Source organism: Vombatus ursinus, unplaced genomic scaffold (assembly GCF_900497805.2).
Source record: "Vombatus ursinus unplaced genomic scaffold, bare-nosed wombat genome assembly UNPS02003292.1, whole genome shotgun sequence".
In the NCBI taxonomy this organism is placed as follows: Eukaryota; Metazoa; Chordata; class Mammalia; order Diprotodontia; family Vombatidae; genus Vombatus; species Vombatus ursinus.
Window position 1 is genome coordinate 6,675,172 of NW_020943070.1, and position 20,664 is coordinate 6,695,835.

Here is a 20,664-nt window from a genome sequence, read left to right on the forward strand (position 1 = left end):
TTACTCAATGTATGACTCCTTTCTGCTCCACCCCTGAAGAAAGTCATCTAGTCTCTGTTTCAATGCCTTCAATGACGATGAGATTCATAATACATGAATCAACCTATTGCATTTTTGGATAGCTCTTTTTATTGGGAATTTTGGCATCTCTTGTAGTAGGAATGGACCTCAGAGGACATCTGGTCTAACCTGGATGTAGAGTTTTATATCTGTGACATGTGGTCATTCAACCTTGACCTGAAGACCTCCCTCCGGTCATGGGATGATCACTACCTTATGAAGCACCCCATTCCCCTCTTCAACAACAAACATTGCCTTACATAAAGCCAAAATTAGCTTCTTTTCACCTTCTACATCACTTCCAGTTCTTTGCTCTGGGGCCAAATCAAACATCAAATCCATCTTTCACATGACATCTTTGAATACTTTAAGACATTTATCATGACCATAGGTAGGTCACTTGATCTCTACGGACCTCAGTTTCCTTTTCTGTTAAACAATGGAGTTGAATTAGACGGCCTCTGAGGTCCCTTCCCGTTCTAAATCTATGGTCCTGTGATCTTATGTCCTCCACTGAGTCTCTCTTTTAGTCCTTCAACTAATCTCAGTATTGCTTAATTTCCAATCCCTTCCCTGGCCTGCTTGGCTTCCTCTGAATGCATTTGAACTTGTCATTGGCTTTACTAAGCATGGCACCCCAAATGGAGCAGAGTACTCTAGATATGGTCTGACTAGGGACAAACTGTGGTTTTATCTGGGCTCTAGGTAGTCCAGTTGGAAGGGATTCACCCCTACGTGGGAAGGGTTATTGAATATAGTGTTATGCTAGCCAATATTGATGGCAAGATTGATAGGGCATATCCTTGGACCAATTCTGAGCTCTCTAGGTCACCATGCTTAAGTTAAGGGCTAATTTTGGTCACGTGACCTCCTTCCTCCTCTGTTACTCTAATGCCTCCATCTGTTTTTTTGAATCTGTTGTAGTGTGATGACCGCCATAACCAGACAACAATAAACACTTCAAATAATAATAACACAAATATTAATAACAACAACAATAGCAATAATATCATTTATAGAGGTCTTTAATTCATTTATTCATCCATCTACCCATTTATCCATTCATTTGAGTCTTGCAACATTCCTATGAGGTAGGTAGGATAGGGCAAGGACTTCTGTCCCCATTGGCTAGAATCTAACCACTAGATAAAGAAACGGAGGCCCAGAGACATGTGATGCCTTGTCTAGGGCCACACAGAGGCAGTGACAGAGTCCAGATTAGAACCCAGGTCTCTTGCACTGACAATTCTTTCCACAGAGAGCTGTTTGGGTAGACAAAGCTGTCCATTCCTCCATTGTCTTAGAAGGGAGTCAAAGTGGTTCAGTATAATCATTCAGTGTCTCATTTTCACAAAGCACTTTATAGTTTGCAAAACACTTTTATATCTGACCTTCATAGCACCCCTGAGAGGTACATACCATTACCCCATTATGCAGATGAGGAAACTGAAGCTGGAGAAAAGAAATGACTTGCCCAACGGGTCATAGGGAGTTGGTTGCAGGGCCCAGGTTCCATTCAGGGTCTCTTGATTCCTAGTTACTACTCCATTTTGCTCTGCTCATTTGTGGAGGAACTGAGTCAGGGAATCAAGTGAATTCATTTAACTGCTGAAGAGGGGCGATGGCCACTTAGACCACACCTTCCATCTTTTCCATGAAGGTGCATATGTGTAGGTGGGAGCCAATACCTGGGATGTCCTTCTGCCCAGGGATGGACTGTGACCAATAATTTATAGCTTAAAAAGAAAGCATCAGCTATGAGTCCTGTAAACACAAGCCAGATGAGCTGATGAGGACGATGGGTAAGATCCATTTCCTCTCTGGAGGCGTACTTCTCCCTCCTGAAAATAGTCCACTTCTGGAAGCATTACTTTGTTAATTACTTAGAAGTCTCATGGCAGACCCCAGGTGCTTTTCCACTAAAATATCAGGAGCATTCCTAGCATAAGATCACCATCTGGGCCAATGGAGTGTCCCACTGGGAAGACTCAAGTCTCAAATCAATCTACCTCCACTCCTTTTATTCTGGTTAGAGACCATATTTCTGGATGGAATAAAACATTCATTAAGTCACACTTTGTCCAAAGGACATTCTTGACTTCACCTCAGGAAGCCCTTGTTGTGGCCTTGTGAAATGTACCATTGGGGTAGAGGAGGGTGGGGGGATTAACTTCTCTTTGGGGATTGAACTTTTCTTGTGCTTTCTCATCTTGAGCCTTTTGCTTTATCACAAAGGACAGAAGTTAGAACAAGTTAGCTTCTTTGTCTAGGACAGTGGAGGGAAACATTGATTTTTTAAAAATATTTTTAAAAAATGAGACTTGTGATTTCATTGGTGTAGGGACTGCCCAGTAAGGAAATCCCTCTAACATGTAGATGAGTACCTTCTCTGCAATCCAGCAGAGAGTTACCTGGAACATTGAGAAATTAACTGACGTGCCCAGGGTCACACAGTCAGTATGTGTGAGAGCTTGGTCTTGAACCTGGGTTTTCCTTTCTCAGAGGCTGGCTTTCTACTCACAACACCAAAGATAATGGGACTATTATTCTGAGAATCTTCTCTGTCCAAGGGCCCACCTATAACTTCTCCAAGGGATGTCCCAAGCCATCTTCCTAGGCTTTGAGGTGGTGGTTTTGGGGAGGAGGCTGGTGATTTTCAAAGCTGTCAGACTCATGTTGTGTAAATGGGCTCAGTTGTCTTCCTCCTAGGGTCCTATCTGGTTCACCTCGCCCGCTGCTTGGCAATGCCGCTGTAGATGTCAGCCCAGAGAGGGATCTTTCTTCTCCTATGTGAAACCGGCACAGATATTGCCCCATTCAGGGTGTTGGGGGGAAGGAATGCTGCATGTGGGAACACATTCCAGACGCAGATGAGGGCTGGGGAAAGACAGCATGTTCCATGGATTGGGCATGAAGTAGGGAGGAAACCAGGCAGAGACCAGCTGTTCTGAGATGGGAAAATGGTATCCAATTGGATATACTAGGCTGGGGAGCACCCTGGGTGTCAGGCTGGATCCCTGTTTCAAGAAGAGAAAAGAGAAAATTAGCTCATGGAGTTTACTCTAGCATGTGCTTGACCACGGGCTATCCCAAAGACCTCACTCTACTGATTAATAATTGTGAATAATACATGGTTGTTTCAAAGACTTGGTTTTCCCAGGAGCTGTAAACTTCCATCTACTTATTCTGCATGGCTCCAGAAGACTGGACCAAGAAAGACAGGAGGAGATTATAAAGAGCAAATTTAGCCTAGTTGCCAGGAAAATCCTCCTTCCCATTTGAGTGGTCCAGTGGGGAATGGGTAGCCTAAAGAGGGGGGCTCCCCATCACCAGGGGCATCTAACAGAGGTTGAATGTTGACTTGTTCATATTCATACAATTCCATAAGCATTAGAGCTGGAATCCCAACACCAGGGTCTTCTGTCTTTAAGTCTAATGTCATTATTGAATAGTGGCATAGTGGGGAGAGCACTGGGCCTAGAATCAGGAAGACCTGAGATCAAATCCAGCCTCAGGCATTTATTAGCTGTGTGATCCTGGGCAAGCCATTAAACCTCTATTTGCTTCAGTTTCCTCATCTATAAAATGGGGATCAAATGAGGTAATATTTGTAAAGCATTTAGCCCAGTGCCTGGCACATAGTAGGTACTATATAAATGCTAGCTATTATCATTATTACTTATTATTCTTATTAGTGGTGGTGGTGGTAGTAGTATTAGTAGTGGCAGTGGTAGTAATGGTAGTAGTAGTAGTAGTAGTAGTAGTGATATAGTAGTAATAGTAGTAGTAGTGGTAGTGGTAGTAGTAGTAGTAGTAGTAGTAGTAGTAGGGGAGTAATAGTAGTAGCAGAGGGAGTAATGGTAGTAGTGGCAGTTGTTTTCGTTGTTGTTGTGTTTGTCCTTCATTCTTGATGAGGACCATGACATCGGGGAGATGATAACATGATTTTAATTTGAGTGAGGGAGGACTGTGCAAGGTCACCAGCCTCACTTTCTTTTTTTTTTCTTTCTTTTTTTTTTTTTAGGCAATTGGGGTTAAGTGACTTGCCCAGGGTCACACAGCTAGTAAGTGTGTCAAGTGTTTGGTCTGAGGCTGGATTTGAACTCAGGTCCTCCTTACTTCAGGGCCGGTGCTCTATCCACTGTGCCGCCTAGCTGCCCCTCACTTTCTTTTCCAGAGCCATCTGGGTCCAGTGGCCAGATATTTATCAGGACGACTGGAGAAGGGTCAGGATGCAGTGGGAGATGTTGGCCCTTTTAAGCTAAGGTCTTTTCAGTTTCTCACTTTGAGTGAGGCAAAGTCCATTCACTGAATAGGCCTCTTTAAGAAGTGAGTCAAGGGATGGCCCCTTTAATAAAAAAAATAGCAATAGTAGTAGTAGCAGCAGTGGTAGCAGTAGTAGTAATAATAATGGTAATAGTAGTAGTAGTAGTAATAATAATAGTAATAGTAGTAGTAGCAGTAGTAATAATAATAGTAATAGTAGTAGTAAGTAGTAGTAGTAGTAGTAGTAGTAGTAGTAGTAATAGTGATAGTAGCAGCAGCAGCAAATTAGTAGATTGTAGCTCTTTTGGCAGTTTTTGTCTACAACAACACAATGTGTTCATTTAACTGAATGCTGCTGTCTTCTCTGGGAACTATTAGCATGTAAGGGTTAGTTGCATGTGGGAGAATGCTCATTTGTACTGGCTTTGACAACCTGCAATAGCTGTATTTCCTTTCTTACGTGTGGTCATTAATCCTCTCCAACAAGGCTTTTGCCCCTGCCAGTCTTTAAATTCAACGGCCTTTTTTTGAGGGGGGGGGGAATCGGGTCTGCATCCTTTAGTTTGCTTCCTATAAGCAACTCCCTCCATTTCACAGACAGCTCACTCCCCTGTTTCTTCCCCTGACTTTCCAGGAGCTCCCATTCTGTTTCCTTCACTGGTCCCTTGTCCCGAGTCCTTAATGTGGGGGTACCTTGAATATCCCTCCCCCTTCTCCTCTTAGCAGGCAACAATAAAATATTTTTTGATTTGAAATATAATGAACTGAATGTAATGATAAGCTTATTTAGCTGAAGACTGTCCTATTTATTAGAGGCTCTAAGGTTAATTAAATGGTGTGTCAGAGAGAAGGGGATTTTTACTTTAATGGACACTTTTTTTTGTTAGGATCTTAGGATCTTAGGTTTAGAGCTGGAAAGGACACCCTTGACCATGTAGTTCAATTCCCTCATTTTTACAGATATGGAAAATGAGGCTCAGAAAGGTTCAATGTGGCCCCAATGCCAAATGGACCCCAAATCAGTCTATTTTTCCACCTTCCCACTACTTCTTTTTTAATTGGGGTGCTTAGCGCATCAAAAGAGAATTGGTTGAGTCTGGGAAACTTCAATTTTCTTTCTGTCTCTCAGGATAATTTCGGGGAGTCTTATAAAAGACCATTCTTCTGCTGTGCTGCATCCCTAATGAGAACAAATTATATTAAGAAACCATTAGGTCAAGGTCTATGGTGTCATTGTGGACTCAGCCTATTCATTTACGGATCATTAATGGACATTAGCTGATTATTGGACTTAAACTGCGACCAGTAGAAAGGTGGTGAAGAGCCAGGGGGCCAGGGAGAAGCTCCGTTCTTTCTGGACCTGTGAACCATAGGAATGCCCTTTGGATCAAAATACAGGCGATGGCTTTGATGTGGGGCAAAGGGGTAGCATTAATGCCAATCCTTTATGTGCATAGAGATTCTCTAACTTTTTGAAGCACTTTGATGTTGCTTTTTCCATTTGATCTCACAACTGTCCCTGAGGTAGGGAGACAGACCCCAGGACCAGGCATCTGGATTCTTGGGTTTGCTTCCCAGCTTGGCCATTCATGAGGGGTGTGAAATTTCTCAATGGCTCTGGGTCTTGATTTTCCCATTTTAAAAAGAAGGATTTTAAAAATGAACTCTAAGGTTCTGCTGAGCTCTAACAATCTATGAATCTATGATTGGTACCCCCTTCCCATTTGACAGGTGATGGAAACTGAGACATTGATCAGTGAGATGACTAAAGTTAGGTAGGTGTTTAGTAATGGGGCCATTGCTAGAGCGCAGGTATACAGACTTCTTGACTAAGGCAGGCTTCCCAGTGAGGCCTTGGAGGACTCCTCACGGACATCAAAGGGATGAAGGAGGGGAGGAGGGCAGATTAGACAGACTGACAAGAGTCAAAGTAAGGCTGGGCCATGGACAAGAAGGGGTGGCTTAGGAAAAAAATCTGGGGATGTACTTGACTTGGGTTGAAAGGAGGGGTTAAAGTAGATCTGAAGCTGTTGAGAAGAGGGGCTGGGGGGAAAACAGAAGGAGTGGGAGAGGGGGATGAGACCTTAGGACAGAAAAGGTCAGAGCTGAAAGGGCCCTTAAGACAGAAAATTTGGGAACTGCAGGGACCTTAGAACATGGAATATCAGAGCTGAGAAGGGTTTTAGAGAATACTGGAACTGGAAGGGGTCTTAGGACATGGAATGTCAGAATTGGGAAGGACATTAGAACAGCTGTCAGCGTTGAGAGGGGCTTTAGAACATGGTCAGAACTAGGAAGGACCTTAGAACAGATAATGCCAGAGGTGGGAGGTTTCTTAGAACAGACTGTTAGAACTGGGAAGAGCCTTAGAAAGGGGAATGTCAGATTAGGTAAGAACCTTAGAACAGAAAATGTCAAAGGTGGGAGGTTTCTACTGGGTGGGGGTAAAGCATAAATAAATAAAAACAAATTAGACAGATAAATAAAAAACAAAATAAATAGTGATGGTGGGATGAGTGGCTACTAACAACTGGGGGAATCTGGAAAGTCTCATTGGTTGATTGATTTGCTGTGGTCTGTCCAGCCTCTCCCACCCCTATTTTAGGTATGAGAAGAACAGGATTTGCCCATGGTGATGTCACTAGCACTGAAGCTAAGAATAGAGCTCCAGGCTCCTGATAACTTGCTTGGATGTTGTCACCATGCCATGCCACAATGCCTCATTTTCACCCTGGGATGGGGGGAGGTGCTTCCAAGTAGGTCAGCCTTCCCATCTCGGAGCCCCTCATCCTCTTCACTGTCATTCCTGTCCGGGCCCCATCTGCCACTCACAGACATGTCCGACTTTGGTGCTGGGATGACATCCGTATCTGTCAGGGTCTGAAGGTTCCTGAAACTGCTAAGTTTTTCATGTTTCCTCCACTTGGCCCGCTGATTCTGGAACCAGATCTAGGGGGAATGAGGACAGGAGAGAGACAATAAGAGAAAGGGGATAGAATAAAACCTTCATCACTCTCTTGCCGACTGGCATTCAGACATCATCTTATGGCTCCAGAACACTTTACGTACATTATCTCACTGGATCCTCAAACCACTCTGTGAGGTACATGGCACAATTATTGTTATTCCCACATTGTGGCTTAACATCCCTGCTTCTCCCAACTGAGCTTCTTGTGGCATAAAGTCAAGGTCTTTCATCCCCCCTCTTCCAATCATACCCCTTTGAATGCTCTCCACCTTATCAACATCCTTCCCAAACCAACACAAAGCTCCAGATGAGATCTGAAAAGGGCAGAACACCGTCTTATTTGTGCAAGCTGCCTCAGGAGGGAGTGGGTCATCCATCGCCGCAGGTGATTAAGCCCAGATACAATGACCATTTGTTGGGACCGTTGTAGAGGGAATCTTTTTTTCAGATGTGGTTTGGAGTAGCTGGCGTCTGAGTTCCCTCCCAACTCTGAATCCTGTGATGCTATGAAAAACAGCAACTGTTTTATCTCAGGAAGCTGTGGAAGAAGCCCCGGCTTCAAGTCTCACCTCTGGGTGGGATTTCTATGGGACCTTAACCAAATCACTTCCTTTCCTTGAGTCTGGTCCTCTTTTGGAAAATGAAGGGGTTGGACTAGCTGACCTCTAGGACACCTTCTAGCTTAATCCTCTGATCTATGTTCTTGGCTGAGAGAGTATGAGTAGGAAGCTTGGGTTTGACCTTGGGTTTTTCTGGAAAACTCGTGTTGCGTTAGTACTGGGAGTGTGATCAGGATGATGGCAGCTTAGCCTAGTAGGAAGCATGGACAATGGACTGATCTTCCAGAGACAGAGCACGTGTGATGGAAAGAACAAACCTGGAGACGTGATCTTGTGCAAGCTCTATGCTACCATGGAAGAATATGGCCTTAGGGATCAGGGGACTTCCGTATGAGTTTGCCCCCAAGGCTTACCACTGCCATAGCCTTCAACCCTCTCATTTTACAGATGAGAAAACTGAGGCCCAAAGAAGTTAAGTGCTTTCTCCAAGGTTCCCAGGTATACTTGGCAGAGCCAGGGTTCAAATCTGGGTCATGGGATCATAGATCTAGAACCAGCAAGGACCTCAGAGGCCATATTATTCAATCCCCTCATCTTACAGAGGAGGAAACTGAGGCCCTGAAACATTGGCCAAATGCCCTCAGAAGTAGTCCAAGCACCTTTGAAATTTGGGTGTGGGGGCAGATGTGGCACTCACCTGTATTCTGGCCTCTGGAAGGTTGATCTTGGCCGCCAGTTGATTGCGGACGTGGATGTCTGGGTAGTGGGTGAACTGGAAAGTCCTCTCCAGCTCCTGGAGCTGCTCCGTGGTGAACGTGGTGCGGACTCTTCTCTTGCCTTTCCTCTCCTCTGTTTGATAAAGAAGGTCTCCTTTAATAGCATTCCTTTTCCCCTCACTTTCCCTGCTTCCCCACACTGTCATTAGGATGGTCCTTCAAGACCCTTTGACGTTGTTCCATTGGCTACAGGCTAAAAGCAGAAATCTTTGGTTTGGTCTTGGCATTTAAGGCCCTCTGCACTTGGGTATTCATTTTCCTTTCCATTACTCTCCTTCATACTTGTTATGCTCTGATCAAACTTAACTAAGCTCTGCTGCCCTAATATAATCCTCCCACCATCATTGTTTGTGCTTCAGCCTTCAAACGCCACCTCCATGAAAGTTTCCATGACTTCCTTCACTGGATTACCAAACTCACCCCTTCCACTTGATATTGTAATCTCATCATCTCTGAATCTGTGTTCTACTTATCTCTGCAAATGGATCATCCTCTCTACTAGGCAGCAAATTCCATAAGAGTAGGGGCCAGGCCTCATTTGTTTATGCTTATTTCCCCTCTCCCAATGCCTGGCACAGCGTAGCACAGAGTAGGTGCTTTATACGTTTTGGTGATTAAACTTCTAGGAACACTACGTTAATCAACCTGCTCCAAATTTTTGGGAAGATTAACCTACAGAGGAGCAAAATGACCTAGTTTGGCTTTTATTTACTTTTATTTACAAGGCAGCATGATGGAAAGAGTCCTGGAGGGACTGGAGCAGAGACCTGGGTTCTAGTTTTTCCTTTTCAGGTGATGTTGGACAAATGACCTAACTCTTCTGGGCCTCAGATTTCTCACCTTCAACATGCTGGGATTAGATTAAGTGACCCCTGCTGCCTTCAAATGCTAAAATACTTTTTCTTCCATTTTTCTCATTCTGATATTCCAAGGGCCCTTTGACTCATAACATTCAATATTCTAACCTTCCTTGTTCTAAGGTTCCTCCCAGTTCTTACATTCTATGTCCCAAGTCCCTTTGAGCTCTAGTGTTCTAATTCTATCTAATTCCAGTTCTATCTAATGTGACATATTCTAACGTTCCCCCCAGCTCTGCTGTTTCATATTCTAAAGCCCCACCCAGCTCAGCCATTTCACGTCCTAAGCTCCCTCCAGTCACTGACATTTTGTGCTCTAAATTCTCTCTGGTCTCTGACATTTTCCATCCTAAAGTCCCTCTGTTCTGATATCCCTCATTCTAATATCCCTCCGGTCTCAGATATTTTGTGTTCTCAGGCCATCCCAGCTCTGGCATTCCAAACTTGTCCTTCCATTCCCATTCTCTGGTAGAGTCTCCAGTGAGCTTGCTAGCATCAGCAGTAACCAGCAAGAGGGCAAGGTTTTCTAAGACAAGGACCATATTGTATCTTGTATCTTTGTCACCACTGGGGTTTCCACACCCAGAGGGAGGTGGATCATTGCTTCTGACTTCCTGACTAGTTAGCTAATCCTAGAATAATTGAGAGTCTCTGTGTATTTTTTCTCCTTGGATTTGACTCAAAGGGAGCAGAGACTTTCTCTCACCTCCCCCATCTCTCCTTGCATGCCTGTTTAGGAAACGTGACTGTCCAGAAAACCATCTGGCACTTGGCTTCACAAATGAAGGAACTTGAAGGTCATGTTGCCCAGGGCTCCATGGTGAAACTTGTTCGGGGGTGGGGGGCGAGAAGTGAGAAAAAAATACATATGGAGAAGTTGTTTCTGTAAATAAACTTGGAGGAAGGCAGCCAAAAGTAGGCTTTTGGTCAAATGAAATTTATGAGTCAGAGGTGTGGAATTGACCACCTGAAGGGACTGCTGATTTAGCCAGGCTGAGCTCCTAGCCCCCAGCTGCGAAGCAGAGGGTTCCCAGAGCTGGCAGGGACCAGAGTGTGAAAGGAAGGCAGCTAGTCTGGCTTCAGACAAAATGTTCCTAGGAGCAGGCTGGCTGATGATGGATGGTCTCTGCTGAGGGCTGCTGGGGGAGGGGAGGCATCTCCCACAGTGGATCTAGGATCATTGATGCAGAGCTGGAGAGATTTGCAGAAACCATCCACTCCTCCTCCTCCCCCACCTCCTTCAGTTTTTTAGAAGAGAAAATCAAGGCCCTGAGATTGACTCAAGTGACTTGTCCAAGGTCACACAGTTAGACTCACAAGACCACAGCTCTGGATTGTGGGAAGGGACCTCAGAAGCCATCTAGCCCAGCCCTCTAATCTGATGAAGGAGGAAGCTGAGATCCAGACAGGGCCCCAGGAGCTTGCCCAGGGTCTCCCAGGTAGCAGATGGCAGAGTCGTATTTGACTCCAAACCCATCAGTCTTTCTGTGGCCTCTCAGAGCTCAGCATGGTGACACGGAGGACAGAGAGCTGATCTTTTCCTAGAGGGAGGCTTTGAAGCCTTAAGTTCATCTGCTGTTCATAGGCATGGGCCCCTGAGGGCAGGAAAGCCCTGCTGGGGGACTGGTACTCTTGGCTTCCCCAAAACCCTCGGTCTGACTTGCCTTCTTATTATCTCCCCAGAATGGTGCTTCCCTCACTTTAGAGGCCCTGTCTCATGCTATTTGGTGGCACAGTGGTGCAGTGGATAGAGCGCCGGGCCTGAAGTCAGGAAGAGTTCAAATCTGGCCTCAGACACTCACTACTTGTATGACCCTGGGCAAGTCACTTAACCTTACTGTCTCACTAAAAAACAATGATACTGCTTTATTGGTGTTTATATTGTTTCTCTCCCATAGAATGTAAGCTCCTTAAAGGCAGACAGGCTTTACCATTTTTTTTTCTAGCACTTAGCATGAGCCTGGAACACTGAAAGTGTTTAATAAATGCTTGTTGAATGGACTGAATGAATGAACTGGGCCTTATCCAACCTTCCTAATCCCTTTCATGTCTACACGTACCTGAATACAGTAAGGATCTGTTTTATCTATATTTATACCCATACTTATATCCATATCATACATCTATATCTTCTATGTCTATATCTAATCTATATCTATAGTGTTCATAGATATATCTGTCTATAGATATATTGAATTTATTTGAAAAATACATAGATATACTTATATATTTATATATATACATATAACACACATGTATATACACATGTAAATGTGTACATATGTGTATGTGTATGTGTGTATATGTGCAAATATGTTTTTCCTTGGCATGTACATTCCCTCTCTTCAAACAGATGAAAAATCTTCCATGCCTTAGTCCTTGATTTCTTGGAGCCAAATTTGTCACCCAGTAGCCAACCTTTTGGTGATGAGTCTCTCTCAACATAAGTAAGCTGGTCTTGGACACTAGACACCCAGGGTACCACTGAGCCTTCCAGAGTGGAAAGGCCTTTAAGTGACTGAACTATGGTGGCAAAGCCTTTAAGAATCCAAGGTTACTTCAATATTCTAAGAAGGCAGTAAAGGAGAATGGTAGCCGCCATTTTGTACATTGGTGGAGGCTAAGTTTGATGTTTAAATGTTTATTAAGTGCCTGGTGGGTGTAAAAGCTGTGGGTAAGGTGCTGAGGTACAAAGAAAAAAAAGTCCCTGCTCTTAAGGAGTTTGCATTCTCCTGGGTGATGTAGCAGTGAATTGACAAGTAAACCCAAGATAATTTGAGGAAAGAATCAAAGTTAACTGCCAGAGGGATGTGGAAAGGTCTTTCTCCAGGGCTAAGGTTTGAACATAGCTGCTGATATTAGGAGGTGGAGGTCAGGAGGGTGTACCTTGTGGTCATAAGCAAAGTCCCAGAGGCTGGAATTCTGGCAATAGCCAATAGGTCATTTGGCTGGTTCTTGTGGTGTGGGGAGAAGAGCAGTGTGAAATCGGGTTGGGAAGGTTTTGTAGCTGACGAGAGTGAGGGGGTCAGGGAAGGAGAGAAATAGACGTGGGGACTTGTCCCCAGCCTGGTGGCTGTGATTGGATGTTTGAGGGTGGGGAGAATAGGGACAGACCTTCTTTGGGACATTCTGCTCAGAGAGAATTGTGTGTCCTAAGGCTGAAAGCAGCATATCCCAACCAGGAAGAAAAAAAAAACACTCATATTGAGGGACCAGTGTGTCAGAAGACAATCAGATTCCAGAGGTAATTGTACTGGGAGTAGGGATTTTTGAGAGGAAAGCTTGCTCCTCCAGAAAACTTTAGCTATTTCAGCCTGGGTGGTGGTGCCCTGCTTAGGGCATTCCAGCATAGGACCAGGAGGCAGAGAGAGATTGATCTCTAGACCATGATGGAGGGAAGTACTCCTTCAGGTTGGCACCCTGGGGAAAAGCCTTGATTGTCCCACCTTAGTTACAACTGCTATAAACACACATTTCCATTCAAATATGCTATAGACTCTTCTTACCCTCCACTAGAGAAGGGAACCTTTCTTTTCTTTTCTTTTCTTTTTTTTTTTTTGCCTAAACAACTCAGGATTTTTCAGTTCCTGTGTGATCTCCCCTTTGAGAAAAAACACCCTGAGCCAAAGACCAACCATGTGTGGGGGGAGAAAAACAAAGTCAGAGAATGGAAGAATTATGACTCTGGCTTTGAATGAGTCACCGGGGGACTTGAATATCTATTTGTTCACAAAGTTTTTCTCTTTATAAAAGCTGGAAAATTCCAAGGCCCTTTGAAGTGTGCCAGAGACATTCCTTTATCAAGGCAGGGGGGAAGGGGAAGGGCATGCTGTGGTACATGCCACATGGTGGGCCTGGCCTGCTGGTTGGCAGACCTTCCAGGAGAAAAAAAGAGAGAAGAAAGCTTTCTGGGTTCTTCATCTTTAAAGAGACACAGCAGCAGGTTTGGTCACACACAGAGAGCAGCGTGTATTGAGGCCTGGGACCTAGGATCACAGACCTAGACCTGGAAGGGCCTCTTGAGATCACCCAAGCCAACACCCTCATTTTACAGAGAAAAGGAGACTGAGGCCCAGAGAAGGGAAACTGTTTGCTCAAGGTCCTACAGAGTTAGTATAGATCTGAGGGCATGGTACAATGGATAGAGGGCAGAATTTGGACTCGTAGGACCTGGTTTTGAATCCCAGGGCTGCCCGAGGTGACTCTGGCCATTTGGAGTTTTTGAGACTCATGATTCATAGTATAATTGAATGTTACAACTGAAAGTACCCTCAAGGTCATCCATCCAGTCTACCCTCTTTCCCTTCCTTTAGAGATGAGGAAATTGAGTCTTAGTTCTGTAAGCAACAGGGAGCCATCATGATTTATTGAAAATTGTGTTGGACCAGAGGCTCTCTAAGGTTCTATCCTACTAAGACCTAATGAAAGAAGAGGTTTGTATACTCAGACTTATAGGCATGGGAGAGGTTAGAGGAAAGGAAACCAATCAGAAGACTATAAGATCAGTTCAACTCTAAGGCGATGAGAGCCTGGATTAGGTTAGTGACAGTGGGATTACAAGGAATAGGATTAATTGAGGGAATGTTCTGAAGCAAGCTAGGTGACAGAGTGGATAGAACACTGGGCTTGGGACCAGAAAGACTCAACTTTCTGAGTCCAAATCTGGCCTCAGGCATATACTAGTTGTGTGACCCTGGGCAAGTCACTTAACCCTTTTTGCCTTAGTTTCCTTCTGGAGACAGAAATGGCAAACCACTTCAGTATTTCTGTGAAGAAAATCCCAAATGGGGTCATGGAGAGTCAGACTTGACTTAAAAAATAACTTAACAACAACAATCTGAAGAAAAAGTCAGCAGGAACATATAGTGGGAAAAAGGATAGAGAGATAAATCAGGGCTGACAACAGGAAGTTAAGCCTGGGAGATGGGGAAATGGTGCTATTCTTGACAGAATTCAATTCATCTATAATGGGAACTGTTTTTTTTGGGAGGGGAGATGATAAAGATCTTTCAAGAGAGATAAGGAGGGAGGAACAGATTGAAGGGGGGGTGATTAAGCGTTCAATGGCTTAGAAAAGAAAGAAGGGAGTGGGGTCCAAATTCCAGGTAGAGGGTTCAGCCTTAGCAAGAAGGAGAGCTACTTCTTTCTCTGAGATAAGAAGGGAGGAAGAGAAGATGGATCAACCAGCTGGAATTTTTGTGGTGTAGCTGAGGGTGGATGTTTAGACTAGATGTCCTCTGGAGTCCCTTATATTTAAGTCATTCTCTGTCATTCCCATGGCTTCAGTCATCTCCTCATAGTTAGAGTTGGAGTCATTTGTTTGGAGTTAGGGAAGGGCACAAGAGGTTGAGGAGCATGGAAAAGATCTGAAATTTCAGTAGAGGGTAATTAACTCATGAATATATTCAAAGCCCTTTCCTAGGCTGGTTAACACCATCCTGTCTTTCAACCAGTATAGTGTCCTCACAAGTCACCAGCTTCTGTCCCCTGTGTTTACTGCCACCATCCTGAGGGGAGACTGGATACCTACCAACTGGGAAGGGAGTCCTACACTAGGTGGGGAATTGGGCTGGATGGGGCTCTAGGATTTCAGACTACCATTTCTTGACGCTCTCTGGCCTCATTCACTTCACTTCTCTGGACTTCTCAACCTCATCACTAGTCATACTACTTTGGAAGTAAGGAGAGACCTGAATCCTGTCTCTAATATGTACAAGCTGTGTGACCAAGGACCAATTACTTCCCTGAGTTTTAGTTTGCTCATCTAAGGGTTTTTAGATCTTACCTCCTAGGGGTATTGGGAGGATCAAATGAAATAAAGCATATAAAGTGCTGTGATCAATGCTCATATATTTTCTAAGTCATAAATCACCATATTAACGCCATTTATAACTCTCTGTTTCCTGGGAAGTTTGTCGTCTCTGAGGTTAGTTCTAACATTATTACTTCACTCTTTCAAACCCTCTTCCTAATGACTTTCTCTTTCTCCAAGACCTGGCTTCTTTAGGCAAAATGGGCAGGCAGCATTCAAGACCCAATTCAGGGAGGCAGGGAGACAATAACATCATTCCAAGTCTCCATCAGATGCAGGAACTTCTATAATCAACAGTATATCAAGCAATCAATCGATTGACCAATCAACAAACATTTATTAAGCACTTGCTATGCCCAGACACTGTGCTAAGTGCTGGGGATATGAAAAGAGTCAAAGACAGTTCCTGCTCTCAAGGAACTTACAATCTAATGGGAGAGATTAGATGCAAACAAATATATACAAAGCGAGTGATGTACCAGATAAATAGGAAATAATTAACAGAGGGAAGGCACTGGCGTTAAGAGGGATTGGGGAAGGCTTCCTGATGAAGGTGGGGTTTTAGTTGGGACTTAAAGGAAGTCACAGGAGTCAATAGTCAGAGGTCATGAAACAGGTCTATACTGAAGAGAACATAAGTCCAACTATATGAATGGGGGGGAAGGGCAGACAGGCACTCAGTAAATATTGATTGACTAGTTCATGTTGACTGTGGAGAGTGCTATGGGCTAAGAGCCAGATGTCCTGGGGGTTGGTTTCCACCCTGCCACTGACTCCCTGTGGGACCCAGAACAAGTCACTCTCCCTCTCATCTTCAGCTTATTTCTCTGTAAAATTAGAGAATTGGTTTAGATGACCTCTGAGGTCCTTTCCCGTGCTGACATGTGACAATTTCAAGATTCTATTTCAAGACAAGTGGAGATTAATGGGTTAAAACTCCTTACCTATGGCCTTACCTTAAGGACCATTTCTGAGCAAAAGTACACTGAGAGACATTATAAGGGTTAAAGATAAAGTTTGCTGGCTAGAGAGCTGAAGTGGCTGCTCTCATCCCCATCTAATCAACCAAGCCCCATCACTTCTGTTGTGGAAACAAGATTTCATGGTCTGTCTTTGCTCTTACTCTCTGCCTGCTCTCCTTCCGCTTTGCTATTAATCTGTTTGTGATCCCCTGAAGGCCTTTCAATCAAGACCGGTGCCTTGGACCCTTCTATTTATACTGAAGAATCCTGGCCTTATTTCTTGGCAGCACTGATTAGAGTCTCTGTACTCACAAGGGCAAACAATTAGGAGGTGGTTCACCTTTAATAATGATGATAATGATGATGATGATGATGATGATGATGATGATGATAGTATTCATATAGTGCTTTAAAGTTTGCAAAATGCATTACATATGTTAACTCTTTTGATGAGAAAACTGGATTTGGTATCTCTCCCTGACAACCCTTTACCCTTATTTCAGAACTGCCAATATCTTTTCTAAAAATTAACATCTTTGGTTTTTATATTACTCTCATTTCCAAATATAGGATGTCCCCCAAATCTTAGTAAAATTTTAAGGTATTAAAATTTTAAAATTAAGGCTATTAAAACTTTAAAGATACTGTGTTCCATGCCCATAGACTGCAGCTTTTCAGAGAAGGGAGAGAGGTTGTCCTCTTATTCTTAAAGAGACTTATTACATGAAGTCATGGCTTACTATAAAGTTATTAAAGCTTAAAACTTAATGATATTAAAGCTTTAAATATTCAGTGTTCCATGTCCATAGATCCCAACTTTGCAAAGAAGGGAGGGAGGTTGTCATTTTTTTCTTAAAGAGACTTATTATCTGAAGTCATCTCTAACTTTAAAGCTATTAAAGCTTAAAACTTAAAGCTATTAAAGCTGAAAGCCTAAAATAAAAAGTTACTAAAGCTTAAAACTTAAAGCTATGAAAGCTTAAAACTTAAAGCTATTAAAGCTGAAAGCCTGAAATAAAAAGTTACTAAAGCTTAAAACTTAAAGCTATTAAAGCTTTAAATATGCAGTGTGCCATGCCCATAGATTCCAGCTTTGCGGAGAAGACAGGGAGGTTGTCATTTTGTTCTCAAAGAAACTTACTATGTGAAATCCTCTTACTTTAAAGCTATTAAAGCTTAAAGCCTAAAACATAAAGTTATCAAAGCTGAAAACTTAAAGCTATTAAAGCTTAAAACCACACTAAGACTTTTGGGACACCTTGTATCTTTCCCCCCTTCCCTTTCCAAGAGACTCATAGACCCCTGTAACAAAGAATTAAAAAAAAGACAAAATGGTTATGTGACCCTGGGCAAGTCACTTAACCCCGATTGCCTCACCAAAAAAGCAAAAAATTTAAAAAAAGCAAAATCAAAAAAGGCAAAATAATCAGATCAGTTGAATCTGAGGAAGATGTAATGTTCCATGCTCATGGACCCCAAGTTTGGGAAGAAGGGAGTGAGGTTGCCTGCTTGTTCTTAAAGACTTACATGAAGTCATGTCTTACTTTAGAGCTAATGAAGATATTTCCATTTTCATTGAGATTAGTTTTCTCGTTCTGTGCCTGTGATATAGGTAGTATACAGGTATTATTCCTTTTTATTTTTATTGATGAGGAAACTGAGGCTCAGAGAAGTTAAGTCGCATGGCTAGTAAGTGGGGGTTAAAACTTAAATCCAGATTTTTTGGTTGTAATATGTAATATGTAAACTCCAACTGAATGTTAGCTCCTTGAGGGCAGGGATTGGTTCACTTTTGCATCTCTATCCCCAGGCCTAAGCCCAATGCCTTGTACCCAGAAGGTGTTAATAACTGTTGAGTCCAACTAGACTGTTGAAACTTAGCACTCAAGATGCTAATTCTCTGCTCTTGGGAATTTTGCCTCTAGTTAAGACATGCTGTCGTCAAATCAGCAGCTGTCCCTTGGTTTTAAAGCCTTATGGTTGAAACAGTCAGGCTTCTCCTAGTCATGGCCAATAGCAGAAGTACCCACACTTTTCCTCTTAATTAGGATTTTTTTTTGGAACTGAAAATATGCTTTACTACGCATTCTATCAGCATTCATGTATGAAGGAGGTATCCCCAAAGCATCAGTTTATTATATAGTCATAACTTGTGGTGTGGCTCTTAAGGGAGTGACTGGGTAGCCAGACTAATTGGGATTGATCAGAGTAAGTGGCATCATTAATTAATCCATCAATCAAACAAATGACTGTTGCTGTTTTTGTGCTGGTCTTTGATGTGAGGCAAATGTAAGAAGCAGTCTCAGAGGATTTTGGAGCCAGAAAGGGTACCACCTAGTTCAGCCCCCTTCGTTTTCTAAGGTCTATCTCAGCACTGACATGGTGAGTTTTAATGTCTCTCCCAGCCCTGACATTCTACCAGATCACCCCTTCAGGATGAGAGGAAACCTTAGGGATTAGCTAGCCCAATCTTCCCATTTAATAGATGCAGAAGCTGAGGCTCAGAAAAGCCAAATGACACAGGGAATAAAGGATAGCAGAGCCAGGATTCAAACCCAAGGTCTTTGACTCTAAATCCAGCTCTCTTTCCACTATTCCAACTGAGAAAGAAAAGAAGTTGTAAAGGTCAGATTCTGCCTGTCCCTAAGCCTCAACCAATCTACAAGTCAATCGACAAACATTTATTAATGGACTCTTCTGCACTAGACACTGTTCTAGCTGCTGAGGGTACAAGTACATTAAATAAAACAATTCTTTCTTGTTAGGGGCTTACTATGTGCAAGATGTGCATGTAAGAAATACATTACAGAATAAGATTGGATATAACCAAATTTTGAAGGGTACAAGTGTAAATAAGAAGTGAAAGATGAGTTTAGTGAGAGAACAAATCGGTGTGACCTGGAAAAGCTCTACTGGGAGTTGAGTCTTCATAGAATAAAGAATGATAGAACCGGGAGAAGACCATAGTACATACAATGTCAGAGCTGGGAGGGGCCCTGGAACAGGGAATGTCGGGGCTGGGGGGGGCCTTAGAACAGGGAGTGTCAGGGCTGGGAGGGGCCTTAGAACAGGGAATGTCAGAATTGGGAGGGGCCTTAGAACAGGGAGTGTCAGAATTGGGAGGGGCCTTAGAACAGGGAATGTCAGAGCTGGGAGGGGCCCTGGAACAGGGAATGTCAGGGCTGGGAGGGGCCTTAGAACAGGGGATGTCAGGGCTGGGAGGGACCTTAGAACAGGGAATGTCAGAACTGGGAGGGACTTTAGCACAGGGGATGTCAGGGCTGGGAGGGACCTTAGAACAGGGAATGTCAGAACTGGGAGGGACCTTAGCACAAGGGATGTCAGGGCTGGGAGGGGCCTTATAACAGGGGATGTCAGAGTTGAGAGGGGCCTTAGCACAGGGGATGTCAGGGCTGGGAGGGGCCTTAGAACAGGGGATGTCAGAACTGGGAGGGGCCTTAGCACAGGGGATGTCAGAACTGGGAGGGGCCTTAGAACAGGGAATGTCAGAACTGGGAGGGGCCTTAGAACAGGGAATGTCAGAGCTGGGAAGGGCCTTAGAACAGGGAGTGTCAGAACTGGGAGGGGCCTTAAAACAGGGAATGTCAGAGCTGGGAGGGGTGAGGGGACATAATGAGGAAGTGCTTCATCCAAGGTTAGATAGTTGCTTAATGATCAGGTGACTTCTCCAAAAATTCCTTCAAACAGTAAGACCTTCTCATGGGTTAAGCCACGACCTCCCCCATCTAGGCCTCTCTCTACCATGTCAGGGAGTCCATAGCCAGTGTAGGTTGTTGGTTTAGAAGGTTTAGAATATACTGATATCTTATTTGAACCTCACAACAGCCTGGGAGGTGCTATTATTATCTCCATTTTGCAGATGAGGAAACTGAAGCGCAGAGTGGTTAAATAACTTGCCCAGCTATTAAGTATCTAAAGCTGGATTTGAATTCAGGTCTTCCTGACTCCAAGCCCATCACTTTATTCACTGTATGGCCTACTTATCTTCCACTCTGTCAAAACCCAGCCCATTCAAAGAGAAGCAAGGGGGGGTTGAAATGTGCATCTACATGTGTCTGTGTGGAGCAGAGGAGCTGTAGTGGGAGGAAGGGAAGAAGGAGAGAGATGCCAGCAGGGAAATGCCTCCTTCTGAGTTTCTCCTGTACTTTTATTAATTGTGAGAGCTGTGTCATCACACTCCAGTGGGCCTTCAAAGGGGGAGAGTCAGCAAAGCTTAATTAAGCCTGAGCCGTTTAGCACATCGATCATAAGAAATACACAATTTACACAGGTGATTAGGCCACCTAATTATAGACCAACATTTCTCTTGCTCAGATCTATTCCTAGTATGCTTGCTCTATCTATCTATCTATCTATCTATCTATCTATCTATCTATCTATCT

General features: G+C 43.7%; 1 protein-coding gene across 1 annotated transcript in view; it reads right to left on the reverse strand.

Moving 5' to 3' along the window:
• Nucleotides 1-2,846: 2,846 nt before the first annotated feature.
• The window catches only part of ISX (intestine specific homeobox), a 23,945-nt gene continuing 6,127 nt past the window's right edge, over nt 2,847-20,664 (reverse strand). The window contains exons 3-5 of the mRNA XM_027871408.1: nt 8,552-8,703; nt 7,159-7,275; nt 2,847-3,077 (exon numbers count right to left, since the gene is read on the reverse strand). Coding sequence (XP_027727209.1) covers nt 2,847-3,077; nt 7,159-7,275; nt 8,552-8,703 — 500 coding nt within the window. The remainder of the gene's footprint in view (nt 3,078-7,158; nt 7,276-8,551; nt 8,704-20,664) is intronic.